Source organism: Ciconia boyciana, chromosome 1, assembly GCF_034638445.1.
Source record: "Ciconia boyciana chromosome 1, ASM3463844v1, whole genome shotgun sequence".
NCBI lineage: Eukaryota > Metazoa > Chordata > Aves > Ciconiiformes > Ciconiidae > Ciconia > Ciconia boyciana.
This window is the reverse complement of record NC_132934.1, coordinates 94,010,329-94,036,277: the sequence shown is the minus strand read 5'-3', so window position 1 is coordinate 94,036,277 and position 25,949 is coordinate 94,010,329. Positions and strand designations below refer to the sequence as shown.

General features: G+C 41.8%; 1 protein-coding gene across 1 annotated transcript in view; it reads right to left on the bottom strand.

Annotated features, from left to right (window-relative positions):
- DPT (dermatopontin) overlaps nucleotides 1–25,514 on the bottom strand; it is a 28,516-nt gene extending 3,002 nt beyond the window's left edge. Inside the window, exons 1-3 of the mRNA XM_072851364.1 lie at nucleotides 25,133–25,514; nucleotides 15,147–15,272; nucleotides 4,045–4,152 (exon numbers count right to left, since the gene is read on the bottom strand). Of these exons, the coding sequence (XP_072707465.1) occupies nucleotides 4,045–4,152; nucleotides 15,147–15,272; nucleotides 25,133–25,431 (533 nt within the window). The 5' untranslated portion in view covers nucleotides 25,432–25,514. The remainder of the gene's footprint in view (nucleotides 1–4,044; nucleotides 4,153–15,146; nucleotides 15,273–25,132) is intronic.
- Nucleotides 25,515–25,949: the final 435 nt, after the last annotated feature.

Genomic DNA, 25,949 nt, shown 5'->3' with positions numbered 1-25,949 from the left:
TGTGGATTAACAGGATTATATGGGCCAAAATTAAGGTCTGCTAAACTAGCAGAGAGACTTTTAGCTCAAAAAGACCCATTATCAGAGAGACTTTTAGCTCAAAAGCTGAGGTCAAGTCATTTTTCTGAAAAGGGATATTGTAAAGTTAAAAGTCAAGTTCTTTAAAATATATGTATTTTAGTTACCTGAATTAGTAACATGCTTTAAAATATTAGAACAGAATTCTTTCTGAAGTTGTAATTTAAGCTTGAACTTGCAGACACTTTAGCATATATGCACATGGTTGATGGCCAATAGGTTTATGCATTTAATGTCTTAATTTATCTTTTTTTTGCATTACTTGCATTTGAAGTTAAGCATATATATCCAACTTTTCAGGATGCAGGCAATTATTTTGTACCATTGGTGCTGTGTGTTTAATTCAATAGTTATCAGCCTGTTTCAATTTGTAGATACCTTACAAATTTTCCAGTGGGGATGCAGATACCGTCAGGTATAGCCCTATGTGTAATACTCTAGAATGTATATGAACTTGCCTTTGCAGATCCTTAACACGAGTTTATAGGTCCCCCCCAAATTGCTAATTTCATGCATTTTCCTTCACTTGGGGAGTCAGTATTGAATTGTCACTTTTACTCTCCAGCTGTCATGTGCTGTCAGTTTGAATTTTTGATGCTACTGGGAAAATACCTTTTATCTCCAAATATTGCTGAATAATCTGTTTCCAATTCAGTTAAAAAATTCTATGAATTCCTATTCATATTGAGTTTGACAAAATCCTCTTTCTTTGGTCATATGAAACTTATTAGGGACCTAAAATACCCTATAATTTAGCTCAGCTGTGCTCGGTAGATATCCAGCTTGTCCAGGCATTTCAAATGCACTTACTGCTGGGGTATCTGGGTGTTGATCTATCTTTCAGTGATGATGTCTGAGCAGTTAAGAAACTACTGGCTATTCAGATCACCCAACTAAATGGAGCAGAGAACAGTTTTGTAAAAGAAATGAGCTTATGACAGTCTGCATGTGCTATTTTTATACAGTGCAGCGAAGGGCAAGCTGTGGCACCTACCAAGCATGTCTGGTAATCCCCACTGCCCTGTCCAAGCTACTCGCTGCAGGTTGGGCTGTGAATGCTCCAGATCCAACCAGACCACAGCCCCGTAACAAGGCTCCATGAGGGAGCCATGCCATCATCATTTAGCATGTTTCAGAGCTTAGGCTGAAGCTATTTTGAATTTTTTTTTCTTTGAAATTTTGGAAGCTATTTTGCCAACGGCTTACAATGTGCATGTCTATGTGGGCAGTTTCGGTTGTTTACAGCCTGCTTCACATACCCCATATCCATCTCTGAAACTTGACTGTATCAGTCTGCCTAACAAAAGATACTGCCTTTCCCTGCAAATGTTCCCTTACTTATGTCCGTGGTTTATCCTGTCTGCATCAGTGTTATCACCACGTTCCCAAATGTGCTCCCAGAGATACTTCAAGCCTCTGCTAATTCTTTCCAGCTGCTTTTGTCTTGCTTTATAGACAATTGTTTTCTTCTTTTGACCCATTTAAAATGAGACTGAAAAATGTGAATATTAATCACTTCTAAAATCTGTTCTCCACAGATGAGCACTTAAAACGTCTGACGATGAACAGCAGCTCCTTCATTCATTCCTGATACACAGGCATGGAAACTCACAGAGAGGGGTTACAGAAGAGGAGGTGGGGATACCACCTTTCTAAACTTTCTACAGCTTTTGCCAGGGGCATCACGTTCTCTCTCAAATATCTGTGCATCAGCAGTGACCCCAGTGATGCAATGTTTTAGGGAGTAGGAAGGGAGGATATGATTTCTGCAAGTTTATTCAAAAATTCTAAAAATACCTAACTGTTCGAAGTGATTAGGAAAGCTTAAACTCTAAAGTACCTTCAAAGGCTTTTTTTGTGCCTCTCGTTAGCTCAAGAACGTTGCCTGTTATGGGCTAAATAGTATGGACACAAGTTTAATGTGCTTGAAAGTGAAAAGCGGTCTCAAAATATACAGCATGTTTACACAGACAAGCTGCACGCGTGCGTGCTGCTGGCAGGCTGGGGCTGGGAATAGATTTTTTTGCTCCTATGCTGCCTCAGCCAGCTGCAAAGAACCATTTAGGATGACAAACTTTGCTGACTTTTGCGAGTATACCACTCAGGAGAGTTACTGTGTGAATCTGAATTATGAACTGGTGTAGCAGGAATTTTTTTCACTTCTTACCTGAGGCAACATGAGTTGGTTTTAGTCATTCTGGAAGCTGGGGGCCAGAAAGTTCATTGGCACAGAAAAGTTTCGTAGATTGCAATTCATCAGATGTTTTCTCTATGGTTTTCACCTGCTACTATTGCAGGTTCATCTGTGGTGTCACAGCAATGGTAGGACAAAGGTGTTGGTGGCTTCTTCCCTTTCCAGGTACTGTGGTCTCATAACCTGTGAAGACCTGTACTCCCGATGTACATCCCTGTTATGCTGCCTCCACTCCTGGCCAGTCCCCCCACTGCCACCCCATTCTGAAGGCTGTGTTAAGCCTTCAGCAGTCACAGACAGAAATCTGCTTGGAGGCATCAGTTACCTCAACGGCTCTGTTTTCCAGGCTCGTCCTTGTGATTCCTGACTTTACCCTGCTCCACAACCAATGGAGGCTGGAATCCAGCTGCAAGGGAGTGCACTGTCTACATTATCTCCCCTGCTGTTTGCCATGGCCGTGAGGAACAAGGATTAAGAATAGCACTGGGGAATATTTAAGATAAAAATCCCAGAACAGGGATGTCCCTTGCAACCTTGTAAATTCTTTATCCAAAGGGATAGATACCTTTGAGTCAATTAACTGTGAAAGTTATGCTTCTGCTTGTAGGAATAATTTGTTTGCCTTGTAGGAATTTTGTATTCCTTTGTATTCCTTGTAGGAATAATTTGGCTGCCATTTGTTAATAAACAGGCTAATGAATTTTAGCCAGAAAATTACAGTTATGGTCCTGCAGCAGTCTGACAGTGTGTTATCATTTCTGTAAAGGTCTTCTTATTTTAGGTAATCTTTTGGCTGAGGGGATCCCTAGTGAAGTCCGGCAAGCTGCGTGTGTCATAGTGACAAAAGCACCTTGGCTCCTTTGAGTGTTATTAGAGACAGCTTGAAATGTTGGTGTGCTTAAACTCCTCCTTCTCTCTTCTCTCCCCCCTTCTCCTGTAGCCAGTCTTGGCAACGATAGGACAGTGCAGCGCACCTTGCCTCGCTGTCTGTGCTGTGTTTGATAACAAACACGTTAATATACTGGGCTGAGGTGTCTGATGAAAAACATCAGTAAAGAAATAACTCACAGTTGATGTATTAGAGGTCATCTCGAGAGGAAAGAATCAAGATCCAACTACAACTTCACTAGCCATAGGACCTCATAGGACCTGGTCAAGTAATGACCAGGACTGATCAAGAAAAAGCAGTGAACTCACTTTCTGGAAACGGATCAATGTGCACTGCATTGCCTTAATTCCTGGGGTGGCCTCAAATCTGTTAGAATTGTGTTGCAATGGATTGGGCAGCTTACAGCATTCAGATTGCAGTTTGTATGGTCTTATCTTTGCATGCTGACAGATTCCCCACTTCTCTGCAAAGAAAAGTGGTCCAAAATATGTCCCTCATCCCCTGAAAGGACAGGGTGTTCCAGGCTGAGTTTTTACTGGGTTAGATAAAAGATGCTTTAACTAGAGGTAGGTGAGAAACAATACTGGAGATCTGTTAAGCTTTGTGGAGTTCAGATTTAGCCAAGCCTACCATTGCTATATTTTTCACTACTCGGACATGGCAGATGATCCCCTTGTGCATGAAGATGCCCTTTTCCTGATACACCACCCTCGACAATTAGCCACATGCACAGTGAACTTTGGTCCTCAGAAGTACTAGCCTGATGCTGAGTACCACAGCAGATGATGTGTAGCCATGCACTGTTTGGGAGAAATAGAAAAGGAAAACCTTTTTTTTTCTTTTTTTTTTTCCCAATTTCTAGTGAAACAGATGAAAAGCAAACCTGTCCACAGCAGAGAAAGTTGTAGTTGCCCCACGGATGTAATGGTCATAAGTGTACATTATCATGTCCATATCTTCTCCATAGTGTCCCGGATACTCTGTTGTTAACCTTTACATTAAGAAAAAAGAAGATAAAATTTACCATCTTATAGAAAAGTCCGGTTGAATGAATGCAACTCAAATAGTAGATTTTTCCTGTTTCTTTGAATGTTCTTGTTTCTTAATAGCACCACAAGATGCAGTCTGACCTATAAGACTGCATTTCTCTTCTACACAACTAATTCATGTAGCTATTTGAATAAATTTCAGTAAGTTTAGAACTGTTAAGAGCAAGTTGGAGTATTATATGTATATACATTTGCAGCTCTGGGATAAAAGCAGCCTGAAGAAGAATGTAAAGCTTGTCTACTACTTATGTCTTTATTGCAGGGATTTGCTCCGGCTTCTTGTCGGTCTGTTTGGTTTGCTGCTGTAGAGTTCTGTAAATGTTGCCAAGTCAAATAGCTACAAGCATTTATCCATTTATGAATTATATTAAATGAACATAGCAATTAATCCATTCCTCTTTGTTCTTTCCACTTTCCGCTTAGTTTATAATGTAAAAATAATTGGCCTGGACAATATTTGTGCAGTGTATTTTATCTAAGAAGCTCAAAGTGCTTCTGCACTTACTAATCAAATTATGGTTAATACTTCCCTGGGAAATAGGCAAGTAATACTGTACTTGGTTTTACAGACATTTTACAGATAATGAACAGGTGCAGGAAGGGGCTGGGACCTTGACCAGTACTTTATGTCAATGTTATGTTAGAGGTCAGGAATGGAAACCTGGCACTCAGTCTTTCCCTGTATTACACCATTTTATCTGGGAGATGCTAGTGGAGTTGTGTCAGCTTCACTCCGAAGCGGCACAGGGAAGAATCAGATTCCCTGTAAGGGAGATGTTGTCCCCGTGGAAATGAACAGCTCAACCCCTGTTGAGACTAACAGGGTTAAGTTGCCTTTACAGAAATCCTGACAACTGTTTTTCTGACTTAATTCAGCCCAGCAGCGGTACTTGAATGATGCTTGAAGGTGATCCTAGCACATCCCAGCCAAGCACTCATATGCATGTTTAAATTTTGTTAAATTGGTGGGGGTTCAGCACAAGCTTAAATATTTTACTCACTAGGAATATAATTATTGGGATGGTTTTAAGTTTTTAAAATGAGATGCTTTGATGTTATTTGGAGCCCAAACCAGTAACTGTTGGAATACTCAGAAACGAAAAGATTACCTGAAAACTGAGGGACTCTGGAATATTAGTCTGCTTTCTCCTAGAGCTACTTACTATAACAAAAAATCCTCTGAAATTGCCACCACTCTCTGTATATTTTAAATGTATTTTTGATCACTTTGTTTACCCCGTTCTTATGCTGTTTACATCTTCCTTGTAAAGCAGATGTGACTTAATTCCAGGTCATTCTCAGCTTTTGAAAATGAAAGAAAAAACATCATTCAGTTGGAACGTCGTTCCTAACAAATCATTATTCCTTGACAGATGAAAAATGGGACTGAGTGTGAAACTCAAGCATGGCCTTGTAAGATCCCTAAGTCTCAGCAGTCAACATCTGAACATATCTTGTTCTTGTGCCTCCTGTCCTTTGGCCATGGCAATCATCAAACAAATTACTAGTTGTAGTACAAGAACACCCGTGCCCAAGTCGTTTTGGGAGGCAGAAGATCAGGCCTGGTCACAGTGTCTGCTGTCAGAGCTCTGACCAAGGACCCATGGATTCACAGAGCCTTTGCAGTGCTGATAAGAAATGAACAGCAGTATTTCACAGGTCATGCAGACAGCTGCTGCAGGCTAGGAGAAATAGAAGAAACCATATACACTGGCAGTTCTTAGGATGGATAAATAAGTAGAGTCATCAGTATGCTCTGCAAGTGGGAAAATTAGAGCCACAGTTTTCAGTCCATCCCCCATGAAAGTCCAAAATGAGACCACTATGTATTTTAAGGGAACTGGCTCTGACCCAGTCAAAGAGAATAAATACAAATATTGCAAAAAGGTGTTTCTCATGGCTTCTCACCAGTTATCTGGTGGTTTCTCCCAGACCACAGATCATCACCTGGATGTGTTTCTGTCAAACCACAGCAAACCTAATTTATCTGTTACTTTGAAGGCAGATGTTATCATTTTTGCTTTCAGGACATCTCCCCTTGTGCTCCCAAATATATATTTATTTGTCAGCATCAGACAGTTTACAGCTCAGATTTGAATACTTTTTTACCTAGACAATCTATGACTTGAATCTCTAATATACCTTTATGGCCCCGTAAAAGAATCTTAACCTGAGCATAAGCTGATTCTTTGGTATAGCCAACTTGCTGAAAGCCCTCCAATTTGCAAAGAGATGCTTTCGGGGCCCAGCACTCCATGGCCAGAGCTGTAATGAGAGCTAGACTATACTTCACAAAGCCTGACCTCTGCTACCTGGTCTGTATTTTATCCATTTTCTTTACACAGAAATCAAGACCTTGAGGAGGACTTTTTTACATGCCTGAGTCTCCCATGAGTGAAGCCATGGATCTGAATCTGGGAACTTGAGAGTATTTCCGGATCCATAGCCAGAGGCCAAAAGAAACTGGGGCTACATCTATGCTAGTAAATTAAACAACACCAGAGAATGTTTCTGGGCACTATAACTTGATTGCCTAGACATGTCCATTATTAGAACAATCCTTGGGACAGTTTCAGCCCAGAACAACTAGCACAGTCTCAGCAGATACCTCAGAGACAGTTTCTGAGTTAACACATGGTAGGTACTGTTCCTCACAGGGAGAATGTGGACATCCTGTTTTTGAGGGTAAGAAAGTTTAATAGCGTGGCTGCTTCCTCTGCTAGAGGATAGTCCCCATATTTAGTTTACTAATTTGTAGCCTGAGTGTCTGATAGCACATCTTTGAAGATTCCTGCGTCACAGCAGGTTTTTAAAACATGTGGCATGAAGACCAGCTATGGACCAGGATTTCATTTTGCATTCCCCCATCAGCTCCAGGTTTTGTTGCTTTTTTGGGCTATTAAAATGAGAAAACACTAAGGTGTGTGTTTATATATGCTTCACCAAATGTGTTTCATAACATCAGTTTGGCATTTAGCAAGGAAAATATTCTGTAATCTTGACCAGCACTATGTGCTGGGCAGATGAGACTGTGCAAAACACAAGGTTAAAAAGCTGCTTTCAGCTCTACTCGGGGTCAGTTCTTTGAACTTGTTTCATGAGCCTTTCAGTTGAAAAGTAAATCTGATGACAAGCTCCTGAATTACTGTGAAGGGTCTCACAGACCTTTCACAGAAGCAGGCAGTGTTATTCTGAAGTGAATGGATGCAGTAGGGAGCCTTCATTTAGTTTCCTTCTCTTTTCTTTCTGCCTGCTGTCATCTCCCCCTCCCTCTCTCCTAACTTCTTCACATTACCATTCAGCCTCTTAAGGCTCCTCTGCTAAGAAATGTTTGAAAAGCAAATACATGCAATTACTGAAAGTAAATGATATGGGGACTTGAGCTGCTCTGAGGTTTGTCTTGTTACATAGACAGATGCGTACTGACTCCTTTTGTTCTGGAGAGAAAAATTATAAATAGTGCTATGACAGCAATGTTCAAGTTCACTTGGGTCTGTGTGGTCTGTCTGTCTAATTCAGTTCTCTTTGATGTTTGCTGTACTCATTTATGAAACTGTTCCCTTAAGCCCATGCATCTCAAGGTCATCCGGACTGTGCTGTATCCTTTAGAAGGAAATGCAATTGGTTGTCCAGAGCAGGGCTCTGTGGTGTTACCCAGCCCTTCTCTATCTATTATCCCCATTTTTGGAATCCTGGGGATAAGTCGCACAAAATGCATCTGCAGTGAGAGATGCTCTAGTGTTTAACGCATAGGGATATTCAGTACTTGCTTTTCTCGTCATGGAGGGGAGATAGGTCATTTAACTCAGCCATTAAGGCTCTTCTCAAAGTGGTCTGCCTGGCACAGGACAGTGATTCCCTCAGCATTTGTTGTAGCTTGGTGTGTAACCTTATTATCAAGTGCTTAACTGAAAATATTAAGTGTTTTACTCTCTAATGCATATCAACTGCATATCAACTGTGAACCACCTACCAGGGCCCTACAGTCAGGTAATTTATTATAAACATGGTAGCATTTGTGAGCCACATGTGGCAGTGTATGGTTTATACCTGAGAGGAGTCATGAAAGAAGTGAGACACTTTCTGCCCTAGTTGGTGAGGATTTGCTTGCCCACGGGACTCTGGACTGCAAGGAGTCCAAGCCCAAGGGCAAGACCGATTTGGGAAGAGCCATCCACAGCAACCTGCATGAGGGCCCTGTAAGCACTTCTGGCATTGACCTCTTAGCAAAGAAAACTGGGCTAGGGGAGCAGTGAGAAGCTTGGGAATTGCCAAGTGCTGAGACAAAGTTGCTGCTGTCGTTTGGGGTGATCTAAGGCCTCTAGGTCCAAGCTGTGGTGCTTGAGGTGTCTGAGAGGGTAGATGAGGGAAAGCCCTAGAAGAGAGGCTTGCAAAGCAGCTGTGAGAAGACCTGGGTTATACTGGTTGCGGGACCTAGGCACTAAGTAATTTGGTGCCAAACGAACCCCAAGGAGGCAGAGGATCTGTGCAGGCGCTTGCAGGGTGCATTTAGTGGGATTGTTTACTTAACCCAGATATGCACATAGGTGTTAAGTTTGGGGAAGGACTCACAGGGGAGAAAATAGTTATGTGAGACCTTTAGCAAGTGGTAGTCTTTTCAGTCCATATGACTTATTTGCAAGAATTAATACAGAAAACAGAGGAATTCTACTTTGGCTTTGGAAATCCACTCCAGGTTAGTATCAAGTGTATGATGTTTGGACACAAGAGACTTGGAGCATTAGTTGCATTGTCGAGAGGAGAAAGCAGGTAATTCTACATTAAAGACTGGGAAAGAAAAGCTTGTGAGAAGGGATATAAGTGGTTTGGCATGTGTGGGGGAGAGCAGGAAAACCTGACAGAAAAAAGTATTTTCAGAATGGGGTTTTTAGCTGGTATAGAGTTGATGTGGGATGGTTTATCTCCTGACTGGTTTGCACCGCCCCACCCATCCCCCCTTTTTTCTAATGTACTTTACTATAATCCTATAAATCTTGCTCAGGGCAGGAAACATTGAAAAAAGGCATTACATCTTTAACAGGATTACTGTTGTTATTATTTTAGTCTGAAAGTAGTAATGTTTATTTTCCATTGTGAAGATTTACTATGTTAGAGATTAATAGAAATCACAGAGTTACTCATTTAGCACTGAGAAGAATGTTTTTTACTAATCTACAGTGATCCCTAGCACTCTTTTAATGATTGACTTCAGAAATAGTTATCATGACTCTGTTTTTTACTGATGAGAAGATTGAGTCACACCAATGGCCTTATTAGTATTGTACAGCCCACCCCTTAGAGAAGTAAATGGGAACTGTGGGTATGCCTTGCCTTCAGATATCAAGCAGACAAAAGAAATGAATGTTTTAAAATATCAAAGACAGTGAGTAGTAGAGCTCATGGTTTCCTGCTCCAACTGTTGAATATACTTATTCCCTGCTAGTAAGTACGTTGTTTTGGAGTGCTTTACACTTTTCACTTCTTGTGCAACTACAGTGCTAACAAGATGAATGGCTCCTCTTTAACCTTCATTTTCCTCTTTGCTGCTGAACTCTTCCTCTAATGATGCCACAACCAAAAGAAGGAGCTGTTCCATTTCAAGAAGAAAACATAAGCTTTGACATTAACTTTCTGACCTTTAAGGACAAGGAGTGTCCCTTGAATGGCCTTACCATTTCAGATGTTATTTACAAAAGCTTCAAGAATATGGCTCTCCTAAAGGAGAATTTTGTTTCAAGAGCCACGAGCCTGCATGTTACATTCAGTGAACATGGGAATTAGGTGCCCCTTTAATCAATTTCAATTCTTCCTCCAGCTGGAAGACAGCAGGCATCCCCTTTTAAAAAGCATACTATGCTGAAAAGCCAAAGAAGGTCCTAGTAAACTGTCTACAGAAATTCTGCCAATGCTCCCAGTATAGATCCCAGATTGCTGGGCTGCCAAGGAACTAGAAGTGTCCTGGAGCTGCTCTAGAGATGAGCAGTTTCTTCATGTGCGTTTCTGGATTGAGTTCAGGCTCCAGGCTCTGAGATCATAGATTCACCTAGACACATCACTGCCCTTCTGTTTCCACTGTGTTGTAGTGAAAACCACAAACTCTCACAGGACTGAAGAGCCATGAGGCCAACACAGTGGGACCACAGTTCTACTTGGAGGCCTACATGAGCTAGTGCAACACAGATGCAAGCAGCAGCAGAGAGCTCAGGGCACCTTATGCCTGTTCCTCAAGAAAGGCATGTCTGAAATAACATTAGCCAGGTTTCCAATATTAAACAAATCTGTTTCTCATAAGATGTCTCTGGAAGATGGTCCTGGAGATTGAACTGTAAGGTTGTATTTGCTGGGATGTAAAAAAAATCAGTTAAATACCTTTTTCTTAAAAAAAAAAAAAAGAGGGGAGGGGAATTGCGTTGCCCAGAAGTGCATGTTTCCACTGCATCTATTCTGAGTTCACCTCCTGGATTTATAGCTCTGCTGTTGGTAATCTCTGAGAAACCTGTATAGGATCTCATCAGTTCCAATATGGCTTTGGTGGCACGTTGAGTCAAGAAAACCAATAAGATCTTTAAGCCCCATAACTCTTGGAAAATGTAATTGATGCCTGGACAATGTCACCGTGACAGAGAGCAGCCACAGCTCCAGACAGACCTTCTGGCACTTGGACTGCTGGTTGTTTGGAGAGGGGAAACAGTCATAAACAGTCTGTGCAGACACGGGGCTGCTCTGTGACATGTGTTTGCTTTTGAGAGTATGGAGTCAAGCTTTCAATTTCCTGGCAAAGAGAAAAATCTGAGCTCTAATGGGACCACTTAATAACACTGTCTCTGCATCTGCGATGGATTTGCTTCCTTTATGGTTCGAATCAGCACACAGTTTATTTTACTGTGGTAGCATTCCCTAGCCAGGTAAAATAATAGGAGCTTTTCTGCCTCCTGTGAGGAATGTTAATTATTTTCAGTATGGTAAAAATGTGCAGAATCCATGACAAGACTTGGCATGGTGAGGAAGGAAACAAAGTACTTGTAAAAAAATTAAAAATAGCAAGTGCAAAACTATGAGACTGGAAAAGATTAGTATATTTATTTTCAGTATGGGATTAGTGTACAGGTAAACTGGGAATTAATCGTGAGAAGATGAGCTGTAAAAGAGAACTGCTGGGCTCTAAAAGTAAGGATATAGATGCTAGCCAGCAAAGTCCTTAAGCATGTATTTGGCTTTAACCATGTTCTTAAGTTAAGCAAAGTATTTAAGTGGGGGTTTCAGTCAGCATGATGCTGTCATAAATTAGTATTCCAATAAGTATTAGCAGGACTCAAAAAACACAGGAATGTTTCAGCTGTAAAAACCGGGTCAAATTCTAACAAACCATTTGCATGGCTCATATACATGGGGAAAACCTGTCTTTATTCATTGTAGGGAAGACCAGCTCACTTCAGGAGGAATGTAGTCCTGAAGAAGAAGAGCCAAGAGAAACCATGGCATAAGGATCAGCTGTCTTACTGCTTTTATATTTGCCAGAGAGCTCTGTATGGACACAACTGGAAGAGGAAGGGATCAAATACCCAAGATGAGAGCTAATTTAAACCAAAGAGTTTGTTACACCTCAGTATTGTCAGTTTTCTTAAAAATGCCTTTCTGCCCATATTTGGTTTCATAATGAAGGATTCATTGCACATTAAAATTCAAGGCTGCTGAGAAATTCTGCAAAGTGGATTGACTTTGAACGTGGATTTTCCTATGTGTCACGCATGATCCATGAGGCACCACAGTCGTTACATATTTTCCTGGTATTACTTTTCCACATAGTCATATACTAATAGATGCCTTTGCATGAAATTAAGCTGCTTCAACCAAGAAATAGGAGTCAGCAGCATGTTAATAGCCATTTCTCCACAGGTAGTTTATTGACAGCTAGTTTCTGGAACAGAATAAATACCATTACAGGTTGGGACAGAAACTGTGATAAATAATGATACTGTATACACACACACATTTTTATTGTGTTTTATATGCATATACATTTTGAGGTCCTAGCCATGGTAGCCCAGAACTGCTTTGGAGATTGTTTGGAAAACACATTCTCTCTGTCAAATGCATCTTAAACAGAGTGCAAGGTACAGACCAGAAGTGTGATGTGTGAACAAGGTTTTGTGACGATAACTTGGAAATGCCGATGAAAGTGAAGTTGTGAGTGAGATCTCCTGGGCTGAGGGAATGGGAAGTTTAGTTGCTGTACACTGAAGTTCAACAATTCAGACAAGTCACATCTGTAGTAGTAAAAGTGGGTCCAAAGCATCATGTTGCTTTTATGTTAGCATAACAACTAGCACTCTCCCAGACACTGTCTAGACAGCGTAAAGGGAATAAAACAGAAAAGAAATCATTCGCAGCAGACAGTAGGCAGGAGACCACTGTTTTGGAGAGGAGAGTTTAGCTGCATGGTGTGGGCCCTCCAGCAGAGGAGTCCTATTTGGGATCGCAAGACAACTCTGGCAGAAAGGGACCTCAAGAGGTCTCTGGTACAGCTGCCTGCTCAAAGCAGGCAAGGTCCAACCAGGCTGCTCAGGGCTTTATTCAGCTGAGACTTGAAAACCTCCAAGGATGGAGCCTGCATAGCCTCACCGGGCAACCCGCTCTACTGTCTCACTGTCCTTGTAGAGGAAAAGGTTTTCTTTATATCCCTGTGAACAGAAGTCCTGCCCTCAAGCCTATCAGCTGTTCTCCTGACTTTGGTGTCATGTGCAAACTTGGTGAGAGTGTGCTCTGTTGCGTCCTCAAGGTCATTGATAAAGATGTTAAGCAGGACAGGTCCCACAGTAGACCATTAGTGACAGTGCTCTGCTCGTACTGGGCACCCAGGCAGGGTATCACCCCTTAACCACTACTCTCTGAGCCTGTTAAACCACCAGTTTTTACCCATCTAGTTGACTGTCCATCCAGACCATAACATCCTAATTTGGATAACTGTATGTAGAAAGAGCTTGCATCTACTTTGCTAACTCCAAAGGCAGAATGAGAGCTTAAAAAACATTGGAAGAAATATATTGTAAGGAGGCACTTCAAGAGAGTAAGGTCAAAGAAGGCTCTCAAGTAGAAGAAACTGTATGAGAGACTATCCAGGGTGAGAGTGCCTATGAAGTGTCAAGATAGGCCAGTAGCTTGAACAGAACAAACTGGGCTCCGGATGGAGTGACTGAGCCTGGTAATACAGAGTATAAAATGGTTTTATAATGAACCCATAATCACAAACTATGCACCAGAAGCTTTTCACAAGCCAGGTGACAGGTCTTCCCAGGGGTTTTATAGCTCTCTCCTCCCAGAAGAACGTGAGCGCATGGGATTTGTACCCTGCTTAGAGGGAGAAATGCTTCACCTGCCTTTGAAATGCTGCCTTTTCTGCATGGAAAGACAGTAGCAGCTGAACTATATTCTTTTCCAAGCATAAAAAATGGAATATTGTCACTGTTGGAAATAGAAGGGCAGTATAGGAGTCTGTGTGCAGCTGGGATGGAAACCCAAGACATCAGTAACCCCAAACATTTACATTAGGATTTGCATTACTCTGAATGCCAATTTGCAAGGCAGAGGCAAAGCTGTTCCCAGTTGTCAAGACAACGTCTGAGGAAAGCAGAACTGTCAACAACAAAAGAGGTCAGAGAATATTTCTGTTGTCTCTCTGAAAATACATGCAATATTAGAGGAGTAAGAGAGATTGGAAGAACTGCTTAAAAGTTAGAGTGAGTTTCCCTCAGAAGGAAGAGCCTGGGCAGGTATGTAAATAAACCCCCAGGCAGAGAACATCCGTAGGCAGTGTAGGCTGGAAAGGGGGCAGAAAAATGTTCAAAGACTTTGTTACAGAGTTCCTGTCATTTAAAATATTTAAAAATAATAATAAAACCACATTTCTTTTCCTCGTGGCTGCAAGGAGACTGAAGGATGCAAAGCAAGGCACTGCTGTTGTGTTTGGCCAGTAGCCAGCCAGACAAGTAAGACCAACGGGCATGTAAACAGTTTGTATGCATCTCAATGGAAAGTTTACTTCAAAGCTGAGTTCTGGAAACAAAGATTCAAGCACAGATTTTTTTTCCCCCTATTTTCTTCTCTTTTTTTTTTTTTTAAAGTGCAGGCTGGTTATTCTTTGTATCGGTGAGAATAGCTGGATTAATAGCCCTGGAGTGTAAAATCATGAGTTCTGTTACAAAGAACGGACAGGAGCAATATGAGTTTTCTCTACACAGTCTGCTACTGTGCTTCCATCTCAGTTTAGAGAAACCACACCTGGGGACACAGGGGAGCTTGGGATGTGTGGCTCATTTTTCCGTAGCCTCTGTGAGGTTGCCAGCACCAGTTGTGATACTGTGTTGAGGTGAGGCCACCTTTTTTTTAGGTTTGGACTATGACCAGTAGCTCATTTTGACTTTGGTCTTCCAACAGCCTTGAGAGAGGGAGCAAGTTGTATGCACTACAAATACAAAAATCCCAAGTTGTCAGCCAGAGGATATTTTTTCTGAGGTAACTAGTGGTAAGTTCACTCCTGTAAGTCATTGTGGCACAATTGCATAGCACAGAGATGCTCCTACTCCTGTAAATGGGCTGGATTTATAGTGGGAGCTATATCACCACCTTTGAAATGTCATTCCACTTTGGAGACTTCTGTCATGGTTTCCAGCATAGCTAGGCTGCTGCTGGTACCCAGACCTGTTCATTTAGGGCTACCTAATGTGTTGCGCTGTTCAGCGTAACTGTGCCCTCATTCTCTTCCCTTACCATGGATCCTCAAGAATCCTGTTACCAGACTGGAAATAACTTGCTTAGCCCCATAAAACACAGTTAACTTTTCCTCAGACAAGGTTTTTGACGGGCCAAGCAGACAAAGACATTTATAGGGACTGCTGGGGAAAAGAGGCTAACAGGTTTGGTTTCTGCTTGAACTCACCAGCATGAATACGGGCATCTCCGGCTATAGCGGCAGCAGTAAAATTGCCATTCACGGTCAAGCACAGATGGAAAATACTGACTCTGGAAACCAGCCACCAGCCCATTGTTTGAGCAGGTTTGATACCTAAGAGGAGGAAGAAGAGAACACATAAGGAAAACATGATATTAGATTCCCTGATAGTTTCAAGCATTTCTGAAAACAGCATTAAAAATTTTGATTCAGGGTGGAAGCTAAGGGTTTGGCTTTGTATTGAGAAGCACTGTATGCACTTGTTGTGTATTGAGCAACCATTATGTATAAGAAGACAGCAGTAGTTAACTAATAACGTCTTAACATTTATGTTGCACTTAAAACTATTTAAACTGTTTTTAAGTATTTAATCATTCCAGTATGCTAATCAGGCAAGAAGGTTGTTCTGGTGTTGACATTCTCAACTGTTTACAAATCATGAGACTGACTTAAAAATAATCCATTAATACTTTTATCTTTGACTGTTGGTATTTGAGCATTTGGGCTTTACTGGAGTAATTTTTTCAACTGCTTCTCTACAAAAAAGAAGCCTTAGAAACACTTTTATGAGAGAAGTTCAGCAATTTATTTTATTTTATTTCTTTCTCAATTGCCTGTCTCCAGGAGAAGGCACTCTTAATTAAAAACATTATAGGCTAGTGATGAAATAATGATTTGATAACAATCACATGAGGAAAACTGAGACTCAGATGTTATGAAATTATAAGACTCACATAACTTTTATGACTGGATTTTGAAAAGAAAAATCTGCTGCTTCATGCTTTCTGTGTACTCAGGAATTGTGTCATACAGGTAAATCGCTGCCTTCAAGTAGAATAGACATGGTCTCTAAGCATGCAGATATATGCTGCTTTCTGTACACCCTGAAAGCATCTGGACACTGATACCCGAAGTAATTCAAGTGATAATCAGTTTGAATAGCTTGCTTCTTGGAGACTAAAGACAAGGAGAGCGTGAAAACAGACAGCTCAGTAACTCAGCTGTTGAGTGCTCATCCTCTCAAGCATCCTCCTAGCCTCATTGTTTCCCTAGTGGAGAAAATTCCAGGAATTCAGTTTCTTCCATTTCCTTTTCTTTCTTTTTCCTTCATCAAGGAAAACTGGCAGCCTCAAGCTGTAGCAAACCTTCCTTGCGATACCGTAAAATCAAATACATTGATATATCCAAAAGACACTTTCAGAAGTAACTTTATGATTAACAAATACCAAAAATTTCCCCTAGTTTCATTCAGTGACCTAATCGTTTATTTTAATGAGCCTGGAGTTCCCAGAAGGGAAACCACATCGTCTAGCAGAGTTTGGTGTTTGGAAAGTCATTCACTTGTGCATACAGGTGTTAGTGCTCGCAAAGCGTAAGGCTCAAGTGTTTGTATGCAAAAGCTGAAAAACTGATCAATTTTGATGACTGCAGGGATGAATTCCTCTGCCTAACTTTCAGCTTCCTCCTTTGAAGCAGGGGTCTCTTCTGTATGTCCCTTCCACCGTGTTCTGTTGTTCAGACAAGATTATTTATATTTGTTTGTATCCCCGCATCTCCCACGTTGCTGGGGCCACACATAGTTGCTGTGCTTTGTGAGACTCTTCTGAGGACCTTCAGAGTTAAGCAATGATGGGGACTCTGAGTTGCTATGGTATCACACCAAGTAAGGCAGTTTGGCTCGCACTCAGAGGATTTCAGCAGGACTTTGATAGGAAGTTGCTCTGTTTTCTGGCACATAGGCCATGGGAACATATGGCTAAGACTCTGTGTAAACATATTGGATAGCTGCAGATGATTGGTGTTACCCTGATGGAAGAAAGGTTGATACACAGAAATATAGGGAATGGTTGTACCTGTTGCAAGATGAGCACTTTTCTGCATTAATCCGTGTAAAGTAGAACCAAACTTGTGTTTCTTCATCTTCTTCTGCCTCTCCCCCTTCCCCATTACATGCATTTCCACTGCTCAAGTCCTTGTGCCCCTGGGAGATTTTCCAGCTCTTTTGCATAGGTGCAATAACGGGAGCATTTTGTTCTTCCTTTGCCTTTGCACTTCCTCTCAGAGGCTGGGCATTGCCCTGCAATTTCCCATCCCCACCGATCAGCATCTGATATTCCTGCCCAAACTCATCTTTGCGGGAGGTTCTTCCTTCTCTTTTTCTCTCCCCACCTGCTCACATTCAGTCTGGGAAGTCCTGCCCTCTTTCCTGCTCTCTTTTCCCTACAACAGTTTTTATTTTCTTGACACCTCTTCTAATACACTCCAGTTTTGATGAAAAGATTCATCTTGAGAGAGACATCACTGATGGACCCTTCTCTCTATAGTGGATTGAAAAAATCTAGCTAACATAACACTCCTATCTTTACATGTGTACATATTTGGGCACCAAACTTTAGGAAGGTTTGGTTATTTTTGACCCTGATTCTATCTCCTCAAGAAAAGTTTGTTTAAAAATAAAATAATATTAGGAGTTGTCTTAAAAATTAGTTTCTTAGATGGAGAGTAAAACTGGATGTAAGTCATGTCTTATAATTAAATTGCCATTTTATTTTAAAAACATTCAAAGTAAAATTTAAAATATACTTTTAAGCTTATATTCACTTCTCCCTCTCTACTTCTGTCTCATACAGACAAAGTCCTGCAAACTGTTATTCAAGCTCAATATTGGGTTCAGCGAAAGAAAGATAATAGTGGTGTTGAAGTACTTTTCTTTAGCTTTGAGATAACAGAAGATTTTTTTCCCCTGATCTTTCTAATTTTCAAGTCAAATCCAGAAATTCCTCCAAAAATGAAGAGAGGCTCTCAGAAATTGGAGTGCTTATTTGTGTGTTCATATAAAATCTTTTCTTCTCTTTACTTTTCCCAGTTGGCCTCTTTCCTACAAGCAGAAAGTAGTTCTTCAAGGGAAACAAATAATCCCTCCCCACACATCTTTTTAGTCAGATGCTCTATGCACTAATCTGAAAACAACACTTAATATGTGAGGATTTCTTCCTTCTCTGTTGAATTCACTACTCCTGTCACAGCAAATCCTACAAACCAGTATGGTGAATAAAAACTAGTCATTCAAGACCTTTGATTTATGGCCAAGTAAAAAAAATGCCTTTTTTACTAGACCCACTCTGTAGCCCTTTTGTTATAGAGGATAATTCAGTATTCAGAGTTAATGTCACTGGGTGACATTAAACTCATGAAATCACTCATGAAATCCTGACACTGCTAAGAAGAGAGGAAGATACCTCTTAGAAGGTGAATGCAGAAGAGCATGAGAAACCAGCTGGGACTGTGTGGGATTAAACTTGGCAAAGCATAGGATGTTTTGGTTTTCTAGTTGGCCCAAGTTGCGATGCATGAAGAGTTGCCTTTTGGATCTGGTACTGGGAGAAGAGGAGGTGAGCTGGCTGGTAGGTGGGGGACTGGAAAGATTTTTGGTAGTAAAGGTCAGGTGCTGCTGAATGGGAATTTGCCTTTCCCTCGTTTACATCTGTTGGAAATGACTGCAGTGTTTCATAGAAAGTCAGTAAACTATATAGCCCTATTCTGGGAGGAGTTCTGTGTAGTAACAGGGATATGGTAGCTGAGACTTTCCTGGCCTGCTGCAATTGCTGTGAAAAGCCTCTCCTTTGCCAAATCTTCTTCTGAACTGGTTAATGAGTGTTGTACAGCTGAGTTCTGTCATGGCAAGCAACCAAAGTGTGCATCCATGTTATTGGTTTAGTTCAGGTCAGGACTGCTTTCCTTGTTCACCAATGAGCTTTTATCTGTGAGACCAAACTAGAGCTGGTTTGAAAAAAACCCACTCAAAATGCATATGTGGATTTTGGGTCCATGCACGAACTGTTTCACACTACAGATCCACTTAAATTGTACCACATTATTTGCAAATGTTGATACAGCCTCAGCGACCAAGTGTGTACCTCATTGACTCAACAGTTGCCTGCCAGACTGAAGACAAATATTGCTTGCAACAATATAATTGTTTTGAGCACTGGCACCAATTGTGGTGACACTTCATAATTATGCCTACATCTTATTTTTGCTCTTTGTTAGACAAAGCCCCAGAGTGTTGTGCCCCATCTGATGCTGGTGCTGTGTTGTAAACCTGTCTCTGAGGCCCCCTGTCCCTCAGATACGTCAGGAATTAGCCTGAGCAGCATGTTGTCCTGAGGATGACAACCCAAAGAGGAAGCCTGTTCACTACAAATGCACTCAGGGAAGCCCAAGTCAAGATGCAGTAAGTGGTGCTGTTAGCGCCTGCATTGAGCCCCTGCCACACTGACTGGGTAGCGCTCCCTAAAGCTCTCTGGAAACACGCAGAGTCTGACACACAGCTCAGTAGTCACTGGGTCATGCTGCATTAAGGGTGATTTGTTCCTTATAACAGGGTAACCTGAGAGTGTCATCCTATGTACTTCAAAAAAATCCCACTGTTTTGCTGTAGAGCAGATGGCTTCTGTAAAACTTGCATCATTAATTACTTGGAAGCTATCTCTCTAGAGCCTGTCACAGCAGAATGAATCTATGTATTATGGAGATATGTCAGACGTGGCAAACTGACCCAGTAGAAATAACACTGCATGCTTTCATCTGCAGTCCTCCCTGGAGTGAATACGGAGAGAGGTGGCCTAACCTCATGCAGCCAGTAAGACCACGGTTAGAGTGTGGGAGGCATTTTTTAACGAGACATTAGATTGACTGTTTTCCTGGGGAGTTGTTTCACCAAAACCTGTTACTTTCAATATCCAGACTTAATTTCCTTTTGGTACAGCTGCAGAGGGGAGGCCATGTCCTGCTCTCCTGAGTTATTTTTGTGGAGTGCCTTCCCTCTGTGTAATTTGGTTAGTTGCAAGATGAAAACTAATTTAATGGTCAGTCTGTTACAGATGAGTAGGGAGAGATAAGTGGGTGAGGGCAGGCTCAGGACACTTGAAACACTGGCACTCAGACCAAGGGAACGACTTTTCTGTGTTTGATTAGGCCATGCCAGTCCCCAATGGCCACTTCTATGAGGAGTCTTCACTATCTGTTGTGGGGTGGTGAGATGTGTTGTCATGACTTCCACGTACCAAAGGCAACCTCACTATCATCTTCAGCTATCTTTTTCTTTCATTTAGGGGTCAGTGATGACTTTCTTTCTCCTCCCCACCCAAAGGGAAGGCAAGGTCCTATTCACCCTGTTGATTTCTTCCTGACATTCGCTGATGAGGCCTCCCTGTCTAGAGAAACACCCCTCTTCTCCTCAGATGCTCCCACTGGACTCAGTCCATTGCAGCTGTGCTAAGAGCTTGTAGCGCTATCTCTTTAACATAAACCTCGGGCTTTGAAGAAAATTAACTTGTTTGCATAGATAGCACAAGTAGATAGTTTTGAAAGGGCAGCTTGATTACTGGGTTTGGATAATACAGCCTCAGATTTGAGACTTGGGATTGGTCAGAGATTGCGAACAAAACCAGTTCCTCGCAGATGTAGTGGGGTGTGCTGCCAGTGCCTGAACAGGAGGCTCCTGCAGACACTTCCTTTGCTCATGAGTCTGTCTTTGTGCCCAGTTTGCGGGAAATAGGGTTGTGTGCCTACTTCAAGGATCTGCATGTGTGTGTGTTTGTGCACTTAAAGAGAAGGCAAAGGAGAGTGAGAATGGGAGTGGGGAGGGAGAACCTAGATATCTGCTTTTTCCAAGTCCCATCCACTTTCTCAGAAGTCTAAACAAGGAAAAGAGGCAATAAACATGCATTAAATACCACTTGGCTGGAAATGTTTCTGCTTTGTGCCTTATGGGTAACTGGGAGTATATTGGGGATATGGCACGGTTCCATCTCTACTATGTAGTGTAAACCAAACATTTTCTCCTGGAAGGAAGAAAATGCTTGCCTTTCACTTGCAAGCTTTTGTTTGTTTGTTTGATCCCTGTCCTTTGGTACAATCACTTTCAGGTAAGAAAAATAGTTTTTCTTAAGTACCTTGTTCAAAGACTGGTCTGTAGAGACAACTCAGTAGTATTCAGCGAAGCAGTGAAGAACAGTCTCACCAGCACCTACTCAGACCTTACCTTTTCTTGGGTGGTGAAGTATTTACCCAAGGTCAAAATTCCTCCAGTACAAATGGAACTAAAAACATGAACTTTATTCTGTCTGAAAAGGCAGGATTCCTTGAGATGTCACAGCATACAAATAATTAGAAGGACTGTGTAGAATCAGGGGATGTCCTGAAGACTTTTCCCTGCTCCAGACATGAGTATTTCCAAATTATCCATGAACAAATTCTCCTCCCTACATTGGATAGCATCTTGGTTAGCAGATAGCCTCTGCAGGAATAAGGTGTTGGGACAGATTCCACAAAGCCTTTGTACACATACTTAACTTTAAACGTATTCACAAATTAACGAAGCTAAGAAAGCATCCTTGGTCATCTGATCCAACCTATTGCCAAAATTTTCCCTGAGTCTTGTAACATGTTCACAGGCTTCTCATGTCCGTTCAGCAAAACACAAAAGAACATGCTCTCTTCAGAAGTGTATGTACACATATGCTTAACTTCAGGGATGCATTTATTAAGCGAAGCACCTATAGTTAGATGTATTCTGAAATGCCAGCAGGTAATTCTAGGCAACTGTCAGAGGTGATTGGTCTTCATGAGTCTGCTTCTGGAGGGAGATGGGGTGCCCCAGAAAGCAGTTCTTAGAGTACCTGTTTCTCTTCATCGACTCTGGAAGGGGGCAGAGATCAGAAGCTAGGCATTGTCATCAGATGCCTAATGTGGATCTATGTAATTGCCCTCTTTCTGTTGAATAACTTTTTTATATCTGTAAGATGCAAAGTCTTACGGGTTTAATCCTAGAAGTCCATATAATACCTAGTGTTAGTGTAGGAAGCAAACTTGCCTAGACCAGCTCTGCCAGTGGTTCCCTCCTGCCCTCCACTCCCCCCAACTCTCCTATCCTTAAGCTCCCCACATCCTTTTCTGCCATTCCGCCCCCAGTGCTAACAGCCAAAGAAAATAATGAGTTGGAGGCTCTTTCTTCTCTCTGCTTTATATTCCCACTTCATTTTGTCTCTAAAGCTTTTCTTGGTTTGTTGTCTTTTCTAAAGAAACCTCTCTTGGGTTTGTCTCTGTTGTGCAGCTGCACAACAGTCAGGAATGGTGATTTGCGAAACGCCATAAACATCATTTATCAGAGGTCATTTTTTGGCGTTTCTGCCAGACTAGAGTTTCTGGGACATGGCTGAGAAACTGGAGGGAATTCAGAGGAGAGCTGTACATATGATCAGCGCTTGCTTAGTATGTTGGAATATAAAACTTCCAAGGGAGAACTAGAAGAACAGAGACGTGTTCAGCCTGAAAGCAAAAGCATGAGTGAAGGTGCATGGGTGAGGGAAAGACATAGCTGCTACCTATTAATAAGTTAAAGAGATTTTACAAAGGATGCAGTGTGCTTTTTCTCATTACTCAGTGAAGATAGGGCAAGGAATAAAAACCCTCAATTACAGCAGAGGAAATGTAGCTTAAATTTTAGGAGAAACTTGGCAGCTTTGTAGTTATTGGTGGTTCAAGCCATTGAATCTCCCTGGATGTGATGTGCAAGGTGAGACAAAATACCCTGTGAGGCAGAGCTGAAGAAGGAATATTACAGTCCATCCTACACAGATGGGGAATGGACTAGCGAGTCCAGCAGAGTGCCGTGTCAGCTGACATGAGGATGATGTATTGCTCACCAACAGATTTCGTTCGTCAGGAGATGAGCAAGGAAACAGAGGTGGCCAAACAGGAACTAATGATACAGATTGTGACTCATATTTGTGGTCCCACTAGATGACTGAGTGAATCTCTTTAGAATTGAGGATGGCTCCAAATAGCACTGAGCTGGGCATGGAAGAGAGAGAGAAAAGAGCGGCAGCTATGAGAGGTAAGACTGCCAAAAGAGAAGATGTGGGATTGTCAAAGGCCCCACAGGCTACATCTGTGCCATCATGTTAATTTGAGGTTTGAGTCTGCACTCAGACACTCCAGGCTGTCTGCCTGCTGGCTCACACTTTCACTCCAGTCTGGGATGAGCCTGCTGGGTTCTTGGGCAGCAGCGTCTGGGCACAGCGAGGGACTGGCTTACAGCAAGCCTTTCTCCATGAAGCACTGTAGATGCAACCAGCTCAGCCCTGGGTGCAGAAAACTGCAGAACACAACCAGGCACAGCTATGTAAGATTTATGGAAATAGCCCAAGTAATTAGGAGCACAAGTTCACCTTTGCAAGGGGGTATGTGTTCTCTAATCTCTTTGGTGTATTCCTCCCTCCCCCAAAAACAGATAGAAGAAAGAAAGAAGGAGATCTATGCAAAAAAGACAGATAGATGTAAGGATGTTGGACTGAAAAGGTGAGCTAGGGAAGAAATAAATAACTCCAAGAGCTAGGAAAGAGAGTGAAACAGACTTAAACACATTAAAAAGGGGTTGGAAAAGAAATACATTTGGAGAAAAGATAGGGTTGGCAATAGGAAAAAACATAGGCAAGAAAGAGGACAAAGTGGAAAGATTTTTTTAAGAGGTGAGGGAAATGAGATTCAGATAATACACTTGGATATAGTCACACTAAGCATACAGAGCATGGTGATGAATATGGCCCCATGGTTAGATAGCAGAAGAAAACATTCTGTGTAGACTTACACAGTATCCTGTTTGTGAGAAGTGAACTTGAGCAATTGCTGCCAGAGATTTTTAGAAAGAGAATAATAATTTTATTTTGAACAATAGAAAGGTCTAATTCAAAATTACTATGCAATAACTAGAAATTGCATCAGTGTATGAAAAATGAAGAAGTCGTCCAGGATTATCAGAGTGTCTTCTTTCTGCCTGTTTTGCAGCCCTCCCCCTTTCTTTTCAGTTCTTATTCCAAAATTAAGTATAGGGTCAATCTTTTTTTCCTTAGCAATTGCATCAGCCATAGGAATGCATCACGTGGTAAATGAAAGAGTGTGAATAATTCAGAACAAAATTTTGAATCATTTAAAAATCAGAAGCTTCACATTTCATTGCTAACCTATTCCCATATAACATGACATCTACAAAAATCACATTGCGATTTCCGGAACAAAACCATTTCAAGTATTTGAAAATATTCTTGCATTCATTTCATTCTGTCCAAAGAATATTTCTAACTCAGAGTTTTCCAAAACTGTTTCACATTTCATGAAAAAATCAGATGATAATTAAATACTGGGTATGTGCTGCCTAAACATGAAACACTATACACATTTCCGGAAATTATTGTGGCCATAAAATGTGATCACCTTTGCCTCTAAGGTTGATGGAAAATGTAATGTTTAGTTAACCAAAACTGACTGTATTAGGAAATTAACATGATCTTCTGCTATCATTATCATGCATATGTATGCCACCATCATCACTCGTTAGTGTGGATTTTTGGCTCCTGTAATACCAGCATGACTAGAAAACAGCCTTTGACTGGGCCTAAGCCAAAAAGCTTAGCAACAAAAACACAAAGAGAAAAGCCAGTGCAATACAGAGAAGAATTTTTTTTTTCTAGTGATAAGAGCAGCAGGACAAAGTGAGGAGCTTTACAATTTGTTCCCCAGTTTAGTCACTTATTCAATGTGTGGCCTTTCAAGAGGGACTTTATCCTCTCCTCACTGAAGGTTCATGCCTCATTTTCCTCATCTGTGAAACTACAATAGCAAGACTGAACCACTTTGCAGCTGAGGTTGTGAGTGACCAAATGACACGGCATTTCTAATGCACACTGAGACCCTCCAGCAAGAAATTGCTACAGAGAAGGCAAATGGGATGCTGATCACCTCACACGCATGCATCGTGATTAATGAGTCTCAGGCAGTCGTTCAGGGCAGTGAAGCTGCTGGTTATGATGGCATTAATATGCACTTGCATTGCTCTGACCACAGTATTAGCACCCGCATTCCACAGGGGGTATTAGGGCTGCGCCCTCCAGGGATGGTTGGGGGTATCCTACCATTCAGTTCCTGCCCTGTTGATCTCTTCCCACCAGCACTCTGTCGGCTCACCGAGGCTCTGGGCCGCTGGCATGCAGGCGTAGTTCCACAGTCTGTCGGAGCCTTCCTTCTTGTTGAAAACACTCCTGACGGCCACGATTACCTGCCCGTGCGGGCACTGGAAGTTGAAACCCTGCCGGTACACGTTGACCCATTCATCATTATCTCCATAGTTATAGGGACCATAGTAATAGTCACCGTACTGGCCCCGTGCCACGGCCACCAGAGGCAGGAACACACAGAGAAGGACGAGGTCCATCCTGAAGATGTTCCTGGCTTAGAAATGCCCCACTGGTTTGTTGGGCTGGCCCTTTTATATCGCCTCTAACATTTGGCTTCCAGATGTTATGCTTCCAGATCCAAGTGCAATGTGTCATTGCTTAGCAAACCTTCTCTGAGTTACAGACACGTCCAATTACTTTTAAGGTGGAATTCTGCAAGTACAGTAAGTCTGCAGGCCGTAAAAGCAGGGTCTTCCCACCACCACCAACCATCTGTGATCCCTTGCTGCAGAGCTACTGTATAGAGCAAGATACATGTTGTAGTACAGCTGTCACAGATACCCCACTTTTATCTTCAAGACAGCAGTTAATTTTGAAAATGACTTTATTTGAAATTAAAGCTCTATTTGAAGTTGCCCTTTTCCATCATTAGTAACATGCAATAAAATGTGATCGTGTGTGTGTCCCCACCCTCTTTTCCCTAAATATGTGGCATGATTCTGCCAGTCCCTAGAAAGAAGGGAATTGGGCAAGGTGGGGGAATTCACTGCTCCTG